Source organism: Balearica regulorum, chromosome 11, assembly GCF_011004875.1.
Source record: "Balearica regulorum gibbericeps isolate bBalReg1 chromosome 11, bBalReg1.pri, whole genome shotgun sequence".
Taxonomy (NCBI): domain Eukaryota; kingdom Metazoa; phylum Chordata; class Aves; order Gruiformes; family Gruidae; genus Balearica; species Balearica regulorum.
In genome coordinates this window covers 21974223-21990891 of record NC_046194.1, presented here as the reverse complement: position 1 = coordinate 21990891, position 16669 = coordinate 21974223, and the positions used below count along the sequence as shown (strand labels likewise).

At 53.5% G+C, this 16669-nt stretch overlaps 1 protein-coding gene across 1 annotated transcript in view; it reads left to right on the top strand.

Moving 5' to 3' along the window:
• Window positions 1–9496, top strand: part of SLC16A2 (solute carrier family 16 member 2) — a 33215-nt gene extending 23719 nt beyond the window's left edge. Inside the window, exons 2-6 of the mRNA XM_075763690.1 lie at window positions 1985–2129; window positions 6235–6697; window positions 7165–7308; window positions 7837–8065; window positions 9151–9496. Coding sequence (XP_075619805.1) covers window positions 1985–2129; window positions 6235–6697; window positions 7165–7308; window positions 7837–8065; window positions 9151–9371 — 1202 coding nt within the window. The 3' untranslated portion in view covers window positions 9372–9496. The remainder of the gene's footprint in view (window positions 1–1984; window positions 2130–6234; window positions 6698–7164; window positions 7309–7836; window positions 8066–9150) is intronic.
• The last annotated feature ends 7173 nt before the right edge of the window (window positions 9497–16669 follow it).

Sequence of the window (16669 nt, the reverse complement as noted above, 5' to 3'; positions counted from 1 at the left end):
ATAAAAAAAATTTGTGCAACCTGCTCTCCGGGTGCTGTGAATCGTGCCGGGACCGGAGCCGGGGCTGAGGCGGCTTTCTCCTGCCCCCAGATTTTGCCAAGGTTTCCTTCCAGCGCTGGAGCTCGCCCAGCCCTCCCGGCTTCCCGGGGCTTCGCTGGGAAGCGCTGGGAAGACAAAACCCCGCTCTGGAAGTGAGGCTATTGTTCTTACTAATTTTAACTTGATGTTCTTCCCCAAGCCTATTTTTATTCATTGCTTGTGGTAAGCCCTTTCTCCAAGGTAGAGCAATTTGCCACGGGACTTTTTTTTTTTTTTTTTTTTTTTGTATGTGTGTGTGTTTACCAATTTTAATTGAGCAATATCTCCTTTTTACAAACCCAAAGCTGGAGGAGCTTTTAAGCGCCCGTTGCTGAGCCTCTCGCCCCGGGTTTGCTTTGATCTCCGCAGGTGAGTGTACATTTTTGGGGCCAGAGATTGATACTGCTTATTTGCATGTAAATCTCCAGGTTATTAAGATCAGAATCTGGCCCTTTAAATTTAATACTTTGCTTTATGCTTTTATTTCCGCGTTTCTTAAAGTAATTTCCAAAAATAACAAACTTCAAACATGACGGGGCCATCTAACGTTTTACTGCCTTGGCTGGAGTAGAAGGAACATTTCTGGAAATATATTATCCAATTTAACGAGCCTTTCCCATCTTGGCTTTGCTCCCGCCCTTCACCCCCTCTTGGAGTTGTTTTGGACGGCTTTTTGGAGCCGTGCCACCTAATCCTATTAGAAGGACTTTCATTACACTGTGCCTTGTGTTTATAACCAAGAAAATCAGCCGGAGACGGGGGTCCTCTCCCTCACCCTTTTGCATTTCGCCCGGTGTCGAGACGAGAGCCCGGCGAGTCCCACGAGGTTCCCGTGCAGCCTCTGCTTTTCTTTTTATTGCTCTTCTCTGCATTTATTAAGGAAGACTGGGGGTAAATTGGGTCCTTGCGAACTTATAATTAATTTGGAAGGGTCAGTTCTTCCCAGGCTAGCGAGGGCTTCTTTGTGTGGTCCTTTTTTGAAAGGCAGAGGTTGGAGAGGCTGTTATATAGCTGGGATTTGCTTTTAATAGGGACCTGGCTATTTTCTGAAAATCTCACGGCTCTTGAAGGACGGGTTGTTATTCTGCGGGGTTGTGCTAAAAGGGTTTGCAGAGTGCTCGATTTGGGTGCGGGGAAAAAAAAAAACAACCAAAAAAAAAAGGAATAAAAAAAAGCAAAAAGCCCATGTCCTGGGGGCTCTGCAGGGCAGGTTGTGCTCGGCAGCCCAGAGCCAGCGCCTGAAGCTGGAGATGCTCCGGGTGGTCCCCAAAATTGAGTGCCAGGAAGGGCTGGGGGCCCCTTGTCTGTCCGTCCGTCCTGCCCTGCCCCACGCCCCGCCGAGGGGACCTCTTGCTTCTCCTCAGAGCTGGTAGACTGAGATTTTTTTTTTTGCTCACCACATTGTTTGTCTTGAAAGCATGCCTTTCCTCCCCAAAATAGTCACAGAAACCATTAAAGAGAGAAGGTGGAAGGTAGGGAGAAGATGACGAGCTGAAATAATTTGCGAGTAATAAAAGTTTCTGAAAAAAGACGGAGACACAGACAGTGGTTTTCTCCAGAAGTGGGTTGGAAGGAGATGTGAGAGGACGGTCCTGGTTGGGCATCGCCTGGCAGGGCCAGGGATGTCATCTAAGCTGGCACAACCCCTGTGTCTCCCATCAGCTCAGCTGCAACGAGAAATCCCTGCTGAATGTGGGGCGGGGGCGGGGGGTGAGGCAGTCCTGGCTCTGGGGAGCGGGGATGGAGGAGCGTGGTACCTGGAAGCACGGAGGTGTAACTCGGGATAGGAAACTCTTCACAGCCAAAGCCAGGGAGCAAAGCTGGAGCCGGTCCCTGGTTGTTCCCCTCCTGGCCCCCGTTAGATGTTCCACCCTGACCATCACCCTTCTTCTCTCTCTCTCCCTAGCATGGGTCGGCTCCTTGGCCATGGGCATGATTTTTTTCTGCTCTCCCATCGTCAGCATCTTCACCGACCGCATCGGCTGCAGGACCACGGCGGCCTCGGGAGCTGCCATCGCCTTCATCGGACTCCTCTCCAGCTCCTTCACCAAGTAAGGCTGCAGAGGGGCCGTACAGCTCCTCAGCAAGCTCCTCTTCCTCGCTGGGCCCCGAACACCGCCCCCCCCCGCCTACCCATTGCTGCTGCCTTTTGGGGCAAAGCAGGTGGTTTCCATCTAGATGTGAGGTCTCCTGGCATCCCTACAGCCCACGTGCAGCCCACGGGGACACAGCCTGTTTCTCTCCAAATTGAACCAAGTTGCTCTTTTGTCCTTAGATGACAAAAAAGTGAATTTTTACCTGAGTGAGGGTCTTTGTTTTATGGGATTTCAGCCCTCAGGCCCTTCATTTAAAACAGACAGCGAGGACTTGGCATGCCTCTTACAGGCAGCTCTAAAGAGACACTCATGGACAAACCCATTCTACTTTGCAACCAACTTTATATTTGGTACTGAAAATAAATTAATGCTTAAAATAATATTTGATGGGTTACACCTGGCAAGAGGGAGTTTCCATGGAGGGCAGATGGGGTGAGGCAGGAGGGATTTGGAGCAGTTTGTGCTCTTCCCACGCCGTCTCGGGCATTTGCGGCAGCACAGGGCGGTTGCTGCTCCTCGTTTTCCACGGCTGGTCCCGTGCCCTGAATTTCTGCCGGCAGAGGCTCGCCGATGTGCTTTTGGACGGCAGGTCTACCTGATTCAATGAGAGTCTGTCCAGCCCAAGACATTTGCATCTTTGTGGGGGCAGTAAGAGGTCACCTCTGGGGTTCTTTATGCAGCACTTTTGTTAAATGGAGTCCCAAAGGCACCGTGGAGACACCCTCCATTTGCCCCGGCGTGTCTGAATAAAACCATTGCTGTGGGTTGGATTTCAGTTAAAATCAATACTGTTTTAATTAAAATGCTTCAAGAAGTGGGGTTTTTTTAAAGTAAATAACACAGTCGTTTCCCGGAGGGTGACTTGCCTGTGCTGTGTGCTCCTCCCTGCCCGCGCAGGGCAGCAGGATGCCAGCTCCCTCGTACCGTGACCAACGAGACCCTCGTGCTTGCTCCAACCCTGGTTGTCTGTGGATACGTGCTGGGTGACGGGTGCCCGAGTCCCCAGCTGCGGGAGCCCCCCGTTACGCTGGGAGGGGGGGGAGGCAGCTTCTGAGCCTCCTGGCAAAGCCCCGGGGACTGAGGCCGATTGGGATGCTCGAACCATCTCAGTCAGCAGGATGGGCAGCGGCATGGAAGAAATCACCCTCTGCGACTTCCTCCACAGATGCCGCCCCTTTGTATTTCAAAAGATAATAGTAATCGGAGAAAGTGTGCAGTTGGTTCTGAGGGCAGCTATGCCCGGGCTTCTGGCAGTGCAGATGACAGGCGCTTCCCATGTAATCTTGCTTTCCTTCTAATCCACCAAGCTTGGACCTCTGCCCTCGTCATTGTAAAATGTTCGTGCAAAGAACAAGAGCTCTTGGGACCACATCGCTGCCAGTGGCTTGTTGTGTTGGGCTTAAAAAAAAATAAATAATCAAACCGTACAGGCAGAGAAGAATATTATTTCCAGGAGATCTCCAGAGCTGAAATCTCCTTTTCCTGCCTTCTCGCACTCGGTTCACATTCCTTTGGCTGCTTTTTAAGGGAGAAAGGAGCCCCTTCACAGCTGGAGCCCCTTTGCAGCTGGATTGCGGCGAGGGAAGCTGCCTTCGGCGTAGCCGAGCCGGAGGAAGAGCAGCGAGGCTGCGGGATTTGGCAGTGCTCCATCTGGATGGCGAAGGCCGGTCCCGAAATTTGGAGCTAGCAGCTCCTGCTCACTCAGAACAATGGAGAAAGTTTGGGGGTTTTTTTTTTTTGGTCCCCCCCTGCCAGCTCCATGCAGCTGCAGATGGAGATGACCCAACCCAGTGCCGGCTGGGCTACCTGCACTCGTGCAAAGGGAGATGTGGTTGGTGAGCTGCTCCTACAAAGCCTGGGTTTGGTGGGCTCAGGCAGGGTTGGATCAAGGCTAATCAGTGCTTTATCTCCTGGTTTCTCTAAAATGGATTTGCTTTGTCCAACCAGAGGAGCAGCAGTTCCCAGCGCTGCACCGAGCTGATCTGAAAACCCACTCAGCCACTGAGCCTGCATGGCAGGACCCCAGCGCCCAGCTCGTGCTCAGTGTCTCCTACTCTCAAAATACTGGGAGTTTTGTATGAAAAACCACTAAATAAGCAAAATATGCTGAAAAGCAGAGCTCTGGGGGAGGCTGAAGTTCCCTGGATGGGTCGAGGCGAGGGTTTTCCTCGCTCCGTTACCTTGCACTGAGGTGTCTCCTGCAGTCGTAATCACCTCGAGCCACCGCAGATCTTACGCGCCTTCAAGAAGAGAGAAATCTCAGCTGTGTTAAGACTTCACCTTCCCTCCAGTTTGAAGGGGCGATGTTTTAGTGTGAGGAATGGGAGATAGTGGCCAAGTTCAGCAGGGCTGTCTTCACATGCCCCCAGTGCCCTGCCAGCCCTCCTTTTCTGCACTGTTAAGCATTTTGTGGTGGGATTTGAGTCCCTTTTCATCTGCCTCTCCTTCCCCTCCGCAATCTCTGCCCGGTTTCTCCTGCAGAGACAAAGTGCCCAAACCTCCGCCAGCGGGGCTGAACCGGGGCCGTTCCCGGTGTGAGCTGTAAGTGAGAGGCAGCCGTCGGAGGGAGATGCCCTTGTCCCAGGAGATGTCATTATCCATGGGAGACATCGTTACCCCAGGAAGACGATGCCGCCCTTCCCACCAGAGAGCAGCTGGCTGATTCCCAGCGAGCAGGGTGGGAAATCCTTGCTAAGAAGCAAGGCTGAAAGGAGCCCCGGCTCAAGCAGGGGTGTCTTAGCGTCAACAGGGAGCAGATGGGAACCGTGGCATTTGTCTCCACTTATCCAACACGTCAGCTTAGCCGCAGTACCAAAGCTGGTGTGACCCAGCTGAGATGGCCAGAGCTGGTGCGTGGGAGGTCGGAGACAGCCTGCGCAGCCCAGCTGCTTGCCTGGCTCCTGCAGAGAGGGTTTCTGATGTGGCTTCGTTCTGGAGTAGCTGGAAATTGCCTTTCATGACAGTCATTTGTCTTTGAGCCGTTGGGTACAGCAAGCACGTTCTGCTTTCTGCTTGGCTAGCTAAAGAGACGAGCGTGTAATGGAAGAAATGATGTGCTTGTAAACGTTTTCTCAACTTCAAACTGCTCCATTAAATCTGGGCTGCTGTCTTCTCACTTGCTTCATGAGCAGCACTCAATATTTCACGAGTCATCCTGAGTGTTGGAGCAAAGACCCCGTTTGTACAGCATCGCTTGCCCGATGAGCTGCCCAAACATTTCCATCGCGCTCTCCTCCCATGCAGTATTTCGTGGCAGACTTTTGCAGCTGAATGTATTGCGTGGGGACGAAGAAAAAATCCTTCATCTGGAGAGAAACACAACGGGGTTATTTGCACTGCCTAACTTTAGGCTCCTTTCTCAGCTGCTTCTGTTGGGAGAACTGGGCTGGCAATTGGAAAACAGCTCCTTCCAAGGGCTCTCAGGACTTTCCACCTGTTCTGTAGAGCAGCCACTTCACTCCCTCCTTGAGTGCAGCCACCAATGTAAGGTACAAATGAGATCTATTAACTGTCTAATTGAAGCTCCCAGAGGAGCTTAAAAAAGAACTTAATTAACCAGCCTGGAGCCTGGGCAGAAACGCGATGTTCCTTTCCAAAGTGCCTAATAAGCAGCAGGGTTGGTGCCTTCTGCTTTCAAACACTGGGTGCAGAATGTTTTCAATTAGTCCTTACAGAGGAAAAAAAAAAAAAAAAAAAAGGATTTCTAGCTAAAAATAACACACCCTGCCTACCTTAGAAAATCTTGCTTGCTGTAATTTATAAACCATTCAAGTTAGGTCAACTTCCCAAGGAGGGCAGGTTGGCTGCTGCCTTCTCCTCTTTGCAGAAAGCGCTCCCCAGCTAGACTTCATTTTCCCAAAGGTTTAACGTGCCAGCTGTGAAATGAGGATAATCCTTGCTTTGGCTAGGGAATAAGCTCCTCGAGGCCAGACCGTCTCTGTAGCACCTGTGGTATGTAAGACCTGGGTCTTTACTCCAGGTTTTGCAGGACCGTGAGGAAAAAGCCCTCCTTACCTCTGCCGTAACGTAACCACCTCGATGTGGTTTTTTTCCCCACTAGGTCTCTGGAAGTTCGTTATTTCACGTACGGGATCCTCTTCGGCTGCGGCAGCTCCTTCGCCTTCCAGCCCTCACTAGTCATCCTTGGTCACTACTTCAAGCGCCGCCTTGGCTTGGCCAACGGCATCGTGGCCGGCGGCAGCTGCCTCATCTCTGTGCCGCTCCCCTTCTTCCTGAAGATGGTCGGGAAGGCCATTGGGCTGGCGCATACTTTCCAAGTACTCAGTGCCTTAATGCTCATCCAGATATTCTTGTCCCTGACCTATCGGCCCATCTTGCCACCTTCTTGTGACTCTCAGCACGATGGGCAGGACAAGCTGGGCAGCCGGAGCATGCGGCAGCAGTGCTGGTCCCAGACGCGCAAGTATTTCAACTTGAGGGTTTTCCGGAGAAAGACCTATCGGATTTGGGCCTTTGGGATCGCTACGGCTGTCCTGGGATATCTTGTACCTTACATGAACCTGGTGAGAGCCTTGGCTGCGACTGGAAGGGGAGGGAGGTCCCTCTGCCCGGAGTGAAAAGGCTCCTCCCTGCAAGCGAGGAGGAAGGTGGGAAGGTGGAGATGGGCAGTAGGGACAGAGCCACCAAAAGCCCCAAAGCTAAGAAACTGCTGCAGGCACATCCTGTAAACAGGAATAGTGATGGGAGGAGACAGCTTTTTAATGCTGCTGTGTCTCCTCCGTGCCAGGGTGAGCGGAGCGGTCGCTTCCCACGGCTCCTGAGGACAAGCATCGGTAGCAGGAGAGGAGGGGGCTGTTGGGTTTGGGGTGGGTGGAGGTGCTGTGTGCAGGTCAGTGTGGTGCGGCCATCAGGGTCACACAACCACCCCCAAAGCCACGAGCCCTCTGCGGGAAGTCTTGTCCCTTTTTGGGATATGAGAGAGATTAACTTACTGAGGAATCGTGTCCTTGCGTCCTTCCCTCCATCCTAGGTAAAATATGTGGAGAAGCGATTTCAAGAAACCAAAAAAGACTGGATCCTCCTGGTTTGCCTCGGAGCCATGTCAGGGCTGGGACGCTTGGTTTCAGGCCGCATTGGTGACTGCATTCCCGGGCTGAAGAAGATTTACCTGCAGGTGGGTTGTGTCCGACCCTCCACGTAGCTGCTGGCTGGCCACTGCAGGTCAGAGGGTAGCATCTCTCCATTGACACACTGATTAATAACTGTCAACCACAGATTGCAAATCCTTTACTGACCATTACCTAACACCCTTGTCTGCTCTTAGGGAAGGAAATTTGTTATAGAAAGGTGTACAGAGAAGTTGCACACTTGACCTGAGGTCTCGGTGTCTGTTCAGCAATCAAACTCTCTGGTCCCAACTTTTCCCAAACTGCTGGACACCCATGCTCTCACCTTCTTGTGGTTTTTGAAAAACAAACTGCTGAAATCTAGCAGCTAATCCAGCAGATAATCCTTCCTAAAGCTTCTTAAAAGGTTATTCTTAAGGGCCTCTCCAAGACGAGAGCAGAGGATGGATGACATTGCTGGGTCCAGAGGAGGGAGCGATGCCATCGACCTGTTCAGTGTCATCTGCATGACACATCCTGCTGCCCATCCCCACTCATCCTGCACCCCAATGACATGCCCGCTTTTGTCTCCCCAGGTTGTATCCTTCGTGCTGTTGGGCATCCTGTGCATGATGATCCCCCAGTGCCAAGGGTTCGAGGGCGTCATTGTCATCTGCCTCTTCCTCGGCCTTTGCGATGGCTTCTTCACCACCATCATGGCCCCCATCGCCTTCGAGCTGGTGGGGCCCATGCAGGCGTCCCAGGCCATAGGGTACCTCATGGGCCTGATGGCTGTGCCCATGACCGCGGGCACGCCCATAGCAGGTTGGTAGCACCGCAGTGCCGGACCTGGACCCAGCTGTTGGGATGGAGCAGATGCTTGTAGCGGCTTTCACCCATGGTGGTATTTTGGCATGAGAGCAGACATACAGTTCTGAATTTTCTGGCTTATTGTCTCTCGTGGGGGTTAAAGTACAGGTGTAGCTTCACTCCACGCTACGTCCTGTAGCATCTCAGGGCCTTTCTCCGGGCTGATGAGAGAACAGTGAGAGCAACCCAAGATCACATTAACTGATTTCTGTTTGAAGCTAAAAATTGGCAGATATTGGTTTTCGAGAAATCCTTTTAGATATGCTCTTCCTGCTTCTGGCAGCAAAATTCAGTCTAAAATGCCCTCGTGAAGGAATGTGGGGGTTGCAGGCATCTCGCTGTTCGGGTGCTGCTGCAGGACCCCCCCAACCCCCCGCATGGGGCTCGCTAGGCGCAGGGCTGGGGGAGGGGGCTCATTGCATGCACGTAACCCCCAGGCAAGGGTCCACGCACAAAAAAAACTCAGAGGGGGTTTTCCAGTGCCGATAAGTGGCGACACGTTACTCTCCAAGGATGCCTGGCTGCGTCAGAACCTGCCAAACAAGCGCAGAACGGAATTGGTTTTTAAGGGATCGGTTATTGTTTGTAACTGGCAGCATGTGTTTTTCCTCTGACATCCCCGTGTAGATAAAATACGTAAGCAAAGCAGGGCTTCCATGGAGGCAAGCTGCAGAGGAACAGCTCCTGCCCCCTTTTCCGATTGCCTCCTGGCTAGGAAGTGCCGCCTGAGATGTCTCTTCGTTTAACACCGTCTCAGCTTGCATTTGGGATTGTTTGGGGTGTGCCTGATTGTGTCCCGTTCCGGTTAGATGGGAAGGATGGCTGAGGCTTTCCTTCTTGGGTTCCTTGCTACGCAGTGTTGGCCGCGCACATCCTTTAATCTAGGGTGTAAAATCTCCAAGGAATGCAATGGGAAAAAAAAGATTGTTTTAAAAACCCTAATCTCCCAAAATCTGGTGGTTGAAGCAGACTGCAGCTCTCGCTTGAGGAAGGAGGCAAGTCAGTCGGTGGCTATAACCGCCGTTGTTCTTCTCTTGCAGGATACCTCAATGATTATTTTGGGAATTACGACGCAGCCTTTTATTTTGCTGGAGTCCCCCCCATCATCGGTGGCTTGGTGCTCTCCGTCGTCCCGCTGGTCCATCAGAGGATGCTGAAGAAGCAGCGCTTAGATTCCGGCAAAGACAAGATGCTGGTCTCGGAGACGGTGGTGAACGGGGAGCTGCTGCCGGGCTGTCCTGCCTCCGAAGCACACATGTAACGCCTCCGCACCGACACGCGCTGTGCCCACCAGCCGCCTCTCCGTAGCCCAAGCACAGGCCCTTTTCTAGACGGACCATAATTCTCAATGATTGCAGATGCACTATGTTTGTAAAGGAAAAACAAACAAACCAACCCCACAAAAAGTTCTTCTAGTTAAAGGCTTTTAACTAGCAGAAATGCTCATTTTCGGGACAGTTTTGATTTCAAAGCCACTTTTCCCACCCCCCCCCAAACCATTTTTCTAAGGAGAACTCTCACCAGGATTCAAACTTGATCGATCTCCCGCTCCTCTCCCCAGTTTTCTATATGTCATGACAGAGGTTTACAGCTAATAAACGCCTTTTTAAAGCAGGCCACAGATGGAGCTTGGTGAACCTTGCAGCTGTCCATCCTCCTCCTCCGGTGTCACTCGGTTGTCACCTCCAAGCGAGACAGCCCCCTCCCCATCCGGCACCAGAGGCGGTTTTGGAGCCAGTGGATCTGAAGGAGGAAACGCTGCTTTAGTCCAATGCACAAACCAAATAAATGATCGTCGAGTCCCACTTTAATCTTCTTCTCTCTTCCTTTTCCGCTGCTCTCCCACGCACCCAGGGAGCTTCAGCTGGGACGATGGGGAGCTCGTCCGGCTCCGGTCCTGCCACCCTCATCGGATGGAGCCGTGCAGGAGCACCCTCTTCCTGCAAAATATGCCTTAAAAACACAGGGACAAGACCAGCGGGTCCCTTGGCCACTTTCCGCCTCCGTTTTTTCACCCAGTGACTAATGATTGGGCTTTTGAGGTGCAAAAGAGAGGGGCAGCTCCCAGCGCAGCCCATGGTGGCCGCCGGCTCTGCAAGGCGAAAACCGCGGGCAAGCCGCCAAGACGGGCACGTTGGAGACGTCGAGGCACGCAGGGTCAGGACAGAGCTCCACGTGTCACGGCTTCGCTCCGTGCCGGGACGCGGCATCCCAGCGCCCAGGGATTTTTTTTGGGGGGCTGCTCTTTTTTTTGGGGCCAGTTGTGTATTATGCAGCAATAACCATGAGTCAGTATTGGCAGGGGAAGCCCGGTGTTTCCGAAGGGTTGAAAAGCCTGGGCAGCGTTTAACTCGTAGCCCGTGCATTGCTGTACGGAGCCGGCGCAGGGTCGGTGCCGTCCCTGTGGGGAGAGGGCTCAAGAAAACAGCACGGTGCGTGGGTCCCCCCCGCGCAGAGCGAAGGCAGAGCTCAGCCTTGTGTAGAAATTCATCAGCTCCAGGCGTTGCTAATGAGCGTGGCACAGAGGAAGGGAAGTCCTCCTGCCCCGGCGCGTCTCCGTGTGAACGAGGTGCCGGCTAGAACTGGGGAACCTTTTCCTGGGAATAATAACCCAGGAGAGAGCAAGAAACAAAGCTCACATTTATCCTGGCTGCAAAACCATCCTTCATTGCATTTTCATTTTATTCACCTGCCGTTCAAAAATCAGAAGCCTAAAGAGGGACGTGTGCCACGGGAATCACCCCTCGGTGCCCCGGGCGAGCGCGGGGGTTTGTAGCACCGAGACACATCGTTGCTGTGGCAGCGTGGTGTCAGTGGAGCCCCCCTCCCACGGGCAGCGGCGGGACCTTTGTAAATAGGCTCAGGGTCCTGCATGCCCCTCTGGCCCTGGTTTCAATCCGCGTTGGCTAACGCATCGTAAGGTCTTGTAGTCTTGTGGCCCTCCTGTCCCCGTACGAGCTGGAAAATTAACCGGTGTGTTGTGACGTGTCTGTTTATGACTATAAAACGAGATGGCCGTTTGTCTCTTTCTTCGATATGCTTTCCCCTGACCGTTACTGCCCTTCGTTGCCCGTATTGCATCGTCTGCTACGGCTCTGCTGAGCCATCGCTTGGTTTGGGAAGCCACGGGAGGCCGCGGGAGCTGCATCGGAAGGCACGGCGTGCATCCACCCGTGCGTTGCGGGGACCCGAAACACGGTGCCCTTGGTCCGGCACCGGTGGGATCTGCCAGGCTGAGCCTAGGGGAGGCAGTTAGAGCGATGCTCTTCAGATGGGAGCGTTGGCGGTGGGGCATCGTCAAAGCCGCCTGGCAGCTGAAGGAAAGAAATGCGTTGCATCGTATCTCCTTTTGTGAGTTCTGGGGCTTTTATTCACATTGGAATCTGTTGAAGTTCTTTAAATCATATTTTTGACCTTAATGCCCCCCAAAGAAGAGCTTCTGAAGGATTTAAATTCAAGAAGTGGTTTCTTCAGACCAAGAAGAGGATGAGCCAGAGCTGCCACAAACCCACGGCCGGCCCGAGCGAGCCGCTGTACGCCAGAGCCCTCCGATGACTGCACCCACCTTCGCACGAGACTTTGTTGCGGTAAAACCTCTGTGGCTCCTAAGGCAATTTATGGTTCAAATCCCAAATTTCTACAGATTTCCACTTGCCTTACATGCTCCACCTGCCTGCACAGGTCTTTGTCCCGGGAGGAGCCTGCGTTCGATGCAATGGGTGCCTAACGCTGCAGCGGCATCAGCCCAGCTCCGTGTCCGCCAGGAGCCAGTGTTCTTCCCAGGAGGGATGGTGGTACCCACGCTCATCCCTCCCTAAATTTTATTCTTTACCCACGGCTCTTCTTACTGACCCTCTAGGAGATTTCAAGCGACGAGGTGCATTCGTGGGCCACCCGCGTTTGGTTGAAGAAATCCACCCCTCATCCTATCCCGGACCAACGTCTGGTACCAGCCTCCCAAAACCACGCTCAGCATCTTTGGTCGAGATCCTACCCTTGGTCAAGACGAGTCCAAATTCTCCAGCGGGGAAGGCATGTTTGAGGAACAGCAAGGAAAGGTTCGCCTCGTCTGCAAACACAGATGGGAACGGGAAGGGCAAAGGTTGGAGCAGTCTGTCAACACGAAGGGGAGTATTTTGGGGTTTGTTCGTCAGCTGCGTGCTGCTGCTCTGCGTCGAGTTTGTCCCTTGAGTATTGGGCAGCTTGCAAGAATTTTTGTGGACTCGTGGCATGTGAGAGGTGGGATTGTGGCGATCTGAGCATCTATAAACGGGGAGAAATTGCACTAGTCCCTGACTCATCCTTTTAGGCTGTTGTAGTCTGGTGCTGTGATGCCAAATAGGTCCCTACCTGTTGCAAAAAGCTTCATCCTCCTGTTTCTTCCCATCAGGATACGCTTGTCCTAGCCCGGCACATCCGTGTCCTCCTCTGGGCAGGTGAGGCAGCGTTCACGGCGAAAACTACCTTTTACTCAGTTTTCTAATTAAAAAAAAAAAAAAAAAACCAAACCCAACCTTCTCCCTCCCCTGCGAGTGCTGGGCTGTGATTCCTGCCCCGCTCCCTTGCTCCGGGCGGGGAAGGTGGAGCCCAAGGCTCCGGGCTTGGCCGGTTTGGGGAGCCAGCAAGGCCGTGGGAGCGGGTCATGGCCCTCGGGTGGGAAGGGGAGTGGAGGGGAGCGGGGAGGGAGCAGCTTCGCTCCATGCCCGGGGTGTTTGGAGAGCTGCGGGCGCGCGCGTAGCCTTATGTAAGTGCAGAGCAAGCACGGGACGTGCCCGAGCAGCACCCTGCTCGGGGCTTGGCTGGGGCTGCCTTTCTAAATCTTTAGCTTGAGGGTGTTCAAAACCAAGTTGTTGTCTTTTCTTTTTTTTTTTTTTTTTTTTTTTTTCTTTTCTTTTCTTGCTGCTACAGAACAAGGGACCGGGTTTAACTCCTCTCGCCCTGGCTGAGGGATGGAGCGGGATGGCCGAGCTGGAGGGGGTCAGGGGCTGGTTGTGATTTCGGCCTTTCGGGGCTGCCCCGCTGATGGAAGTGCCATGATTCATGGCTTAGAGCTTTTTCGAGTGCGAAACAAAGCTGGAACCACCTGTGGGAGCTGCTTCATTGCAGCGTGCCCTGCCCTGGGGTCCCGCGGCCAGGGAAATGCACGTTTCTAAGTCACATAGCTTAAATTTAACGGATTCTGGCTACTCATTGGCTGGGTTTGAGGTTTCCTGACATGTCCTACTGTGGGAAGGCCACATCCCAATTGCCAGCAAAGCTTGAGGGCCTTCGCAGGTCTGCTGCGGTACCGTGGGGTCTGAGGACACCCCACACACACACTTTTAAACCATTTTGGCTCTGTCCCCCCCAGCATCGCGGTGGTTTGGGGCTGCCTGGTTGGCCATGCTGGCAGCCGAGAAGCTCTGTGACCCTCCGGGCTGAGCCGCCTGGTCCGGAGGAGCCGGGAGAGGGAGGTGGCCTGCAGTTGGGTAAGGACATTCCTGCCCTTCCGTGCGTGACGGTGCCACTGGAGCGTTTCGCACGGTCTCTTTTGGCGTCGGTACGTTGGTGCTAAGAGTGATTTTTCTTTGGGCGGTCTGATTTGGCGCTGAGGGTCTCGTCTCTGCGTGCTCAGATCGCTCCGGTTCAGCATCTCGGGAGGCTTAGGGTTGATCTTCACCCTGGCTGACGTCCGCACCTACGCGCGACCCTGCGGTCCTGAGAGTAACAAGCTGCATAAAGGTGAACTTGGACCAAATGCTCTGGACGCAGAGGGGGACCGATCCAGCCGGGACCCTTGCCGTCCCTCCATCCTTCACTGCAAACCATTACCTGGCTTTCGCACGCCTCTGTACCCGACAGCTTTCTTTGGGGGTTACCTTGGTTATTTTAGCTTCAATAATTTTCACGCTGGCGGAGTTTGCTTCTCCTTATCCAGCTGGAAGCAGAAAACTGGAATGACTCTGAAAGGCCCGGCTCCTCTGCCAAGGCAAGCCCAGCCGCTGCCTTTCTGCCGCAAACCCCCACGCTTTTGGGCAGCTTTTTCGGGCGTTTTTGTTTAAATCTCAGCTGCCCCTGTAACCTTTGGGGAGAATGACGTGATCGACAAGCCTCGCTCCTTAAATAATCCTCCAGCATCCTCTGTGTAAGGGCAGGCGGGATGGAGCTGGCACGGTACAGGAGAATCCACCAGCGAGCAACGAACCAAAATAAGGATGTTTCCCTTTTTTTTCGAGAGCCCTTGGAAGGAAAAGGGATGGATGGAGCTGGCATCCCTGTGCAGCTCTGAGCGGGCTTTGTGGCTGGGCCCTGGGGGCGGCTGCAGGGGTGACTGTCCCCGCGGCCGAGGAGGGGGACGTGCATCGGCTCCGGGCGCTTTATCAGCTTGGCACGGCGGCTCCGTGGACTTTAGTCCTGGTGACAGCGAGGTTATCGCTGGGCTTTGGCAGGCTCATCCCGCACAACCCCGTTTGGGGGGGCGTTCGCTTCTTTTATTTTTGCAAATGTTGCAATGTCCGTAGCTCTCCCACCAAGGACAGACACCCCCCAAGTGCCCCCCGTGTCTCCTCCTCCCACCCCAGCCCTGCCACCGTTGGCGGCAAAACGCCGGCACCGCCGATCGCGGGGCTTGGGTCCCCGCTCCCGGCAGAGGCGAGGCAGGAGAGGAAACACGCACAGTCCCTCCCGTTTTCTGCAAAACGTGGCTTTGGAAGGAGGTTTCCTACCTCCAAAGGTTCTCCTCTTTTTGTAACATACTTCCCAACGCTCGCCCTCCATCCATCTCCGACCGGCGAGGCAAGCGTAGCTCTTAACCGTAGCATTAGAGGCAAGACTTTGTGTCTGTTTTACTAAGGAATGAAGCTTCTTTTCTTTTCTTTTTTTTTTTTTTTGTACATTTTTAATCGTGGCATGTAAAACGAGTTGTTTACTGGAGCAGGTTTTTGCGTAGCGTTGATGCTCTGCTTCTGGTCGGGGACGGCCAGATTGCCTGAATGCAGTTGGGTTTTTGGCCGCCGAGTGCATTCAATCCAATCGTTCTGGGAAAAGGACACGACGTCTCGAGGCCGGCACTTTCCCAGCATATCTTGTTTCAGCCATTTGGACCCGTTGAAGCAGGAGACAGGACTTTTTTTTTGGGGGGGTGGGGGGGAGGCTGAGGGTAATTAGGAAATTATCCTGCTCTCCCTCCCTTGCCCTTAAATCCGGCAGGACAAAGCCAAATATTTGCTTTCGGATGGGTGGATTTTGGAGCCGACTCCACAGAAGAGCACCGGGGTGGAGGTTTGAATTTTGGCCATTTCGGGTAACTTGTTTTTAAAGCGGGACCTCAAAGCCCGCTGCCGTCACCGCCCGTCCGCGGCTCCCAACGCCGCGCCTTGTCCTGCTGCCACCCGGTCGGCGTTGGCTCCATCCCCGATGGAAATCCCGCCCGTGGGGTTTCGGGGTTCTGGGGCGGGATGCCTTGCTTTGCCCTGCCGATGTGCTGGTAACGCTCACCCTCGGGGTGTCTGTACCTGCTAGAAAGACTCGATAAAAGGCTGCGGACACCGCTGGTAGCTTTGCAACCCCCTTTTTTTTTCCCCCCGTGCTCCCAGCTGTGGCTCAGTGGGCGCCGAGCTCCGAACTGGGTCCCACGAGGTGCCCGGGGCTGCTGGGTGCCCTGGCCAGACCAGTAACACCAGTGGCCTGAAAGCAGCCGCTCGATTTGCTGCAGAAGTCAGAACCTGAAGTTTCAAATTGTGCTTTTTTTTTTTTTTTTCCCCCTGACATCTGCTCCTTGTAAGCAATTTATATTCCCTTAAAATTTTGTATCTGGAAGTTAAAGTATTTGAATGTGTGTCTTAAAAGTATGACTGTCCTTTCAAAATGTGAATTTCTGATTGTTGGTATACAAAAAAAACCCAAACCAACAACCCCCAGCCCTGCCCCATATTAGCACATTTTTTTGGTAATAATTAATGTTTTATGAATGTTGTTTAAAAAAATTGTGTAGAATAAAACCAGTTTAAAAAGAAAAGGGGGTTCATGTCTGTGTCTCACCAGGGTTCCTCTCCCCATGGCGTCGCGGGAGCCGGTCCCCCAGCAGCTTAAGAAAAAGAAAAGGGGATGGAGAGGTGGCAGCTTAACATGGGAATTAGTTTTATCGAGTCTTTCATACATCTTGAGGAAAGGCTGCGCCGAGGTCCTGGTACCTGCCGGGGGAGAAGAGGTTCCTGCTGCGACGCAGAGGGGTGAAAGCTGGAGGCGGTGGTGGAGGATGGTCTTGGTCCCACCCGAGCCATCAAAAACTAAACAAATAACAAAGAAAGAAATCCCTGAGAGCATCTCGGCACCCAAAGCGGTGTCAGTGCTCGGCGTGAGCCCCAGCGACCCGGCCAGGTTCCCCCTGCGGACCCCGGGCACGGCTCCGGGTCAAGCAGCAGCTTCGGGGGCTGCGCCTCGCCGGCATCGCTGCTCTGCGGGGAATCTCGCACAGGGCTTTTTCAAAATTATTATCATTATTTGGAGTATTATTTCTTCCTTTTGGCAGCGGTTCGGGGGCACGGTGAGGCCTCCCACGTGTTAGCGCCGGTCACGGGA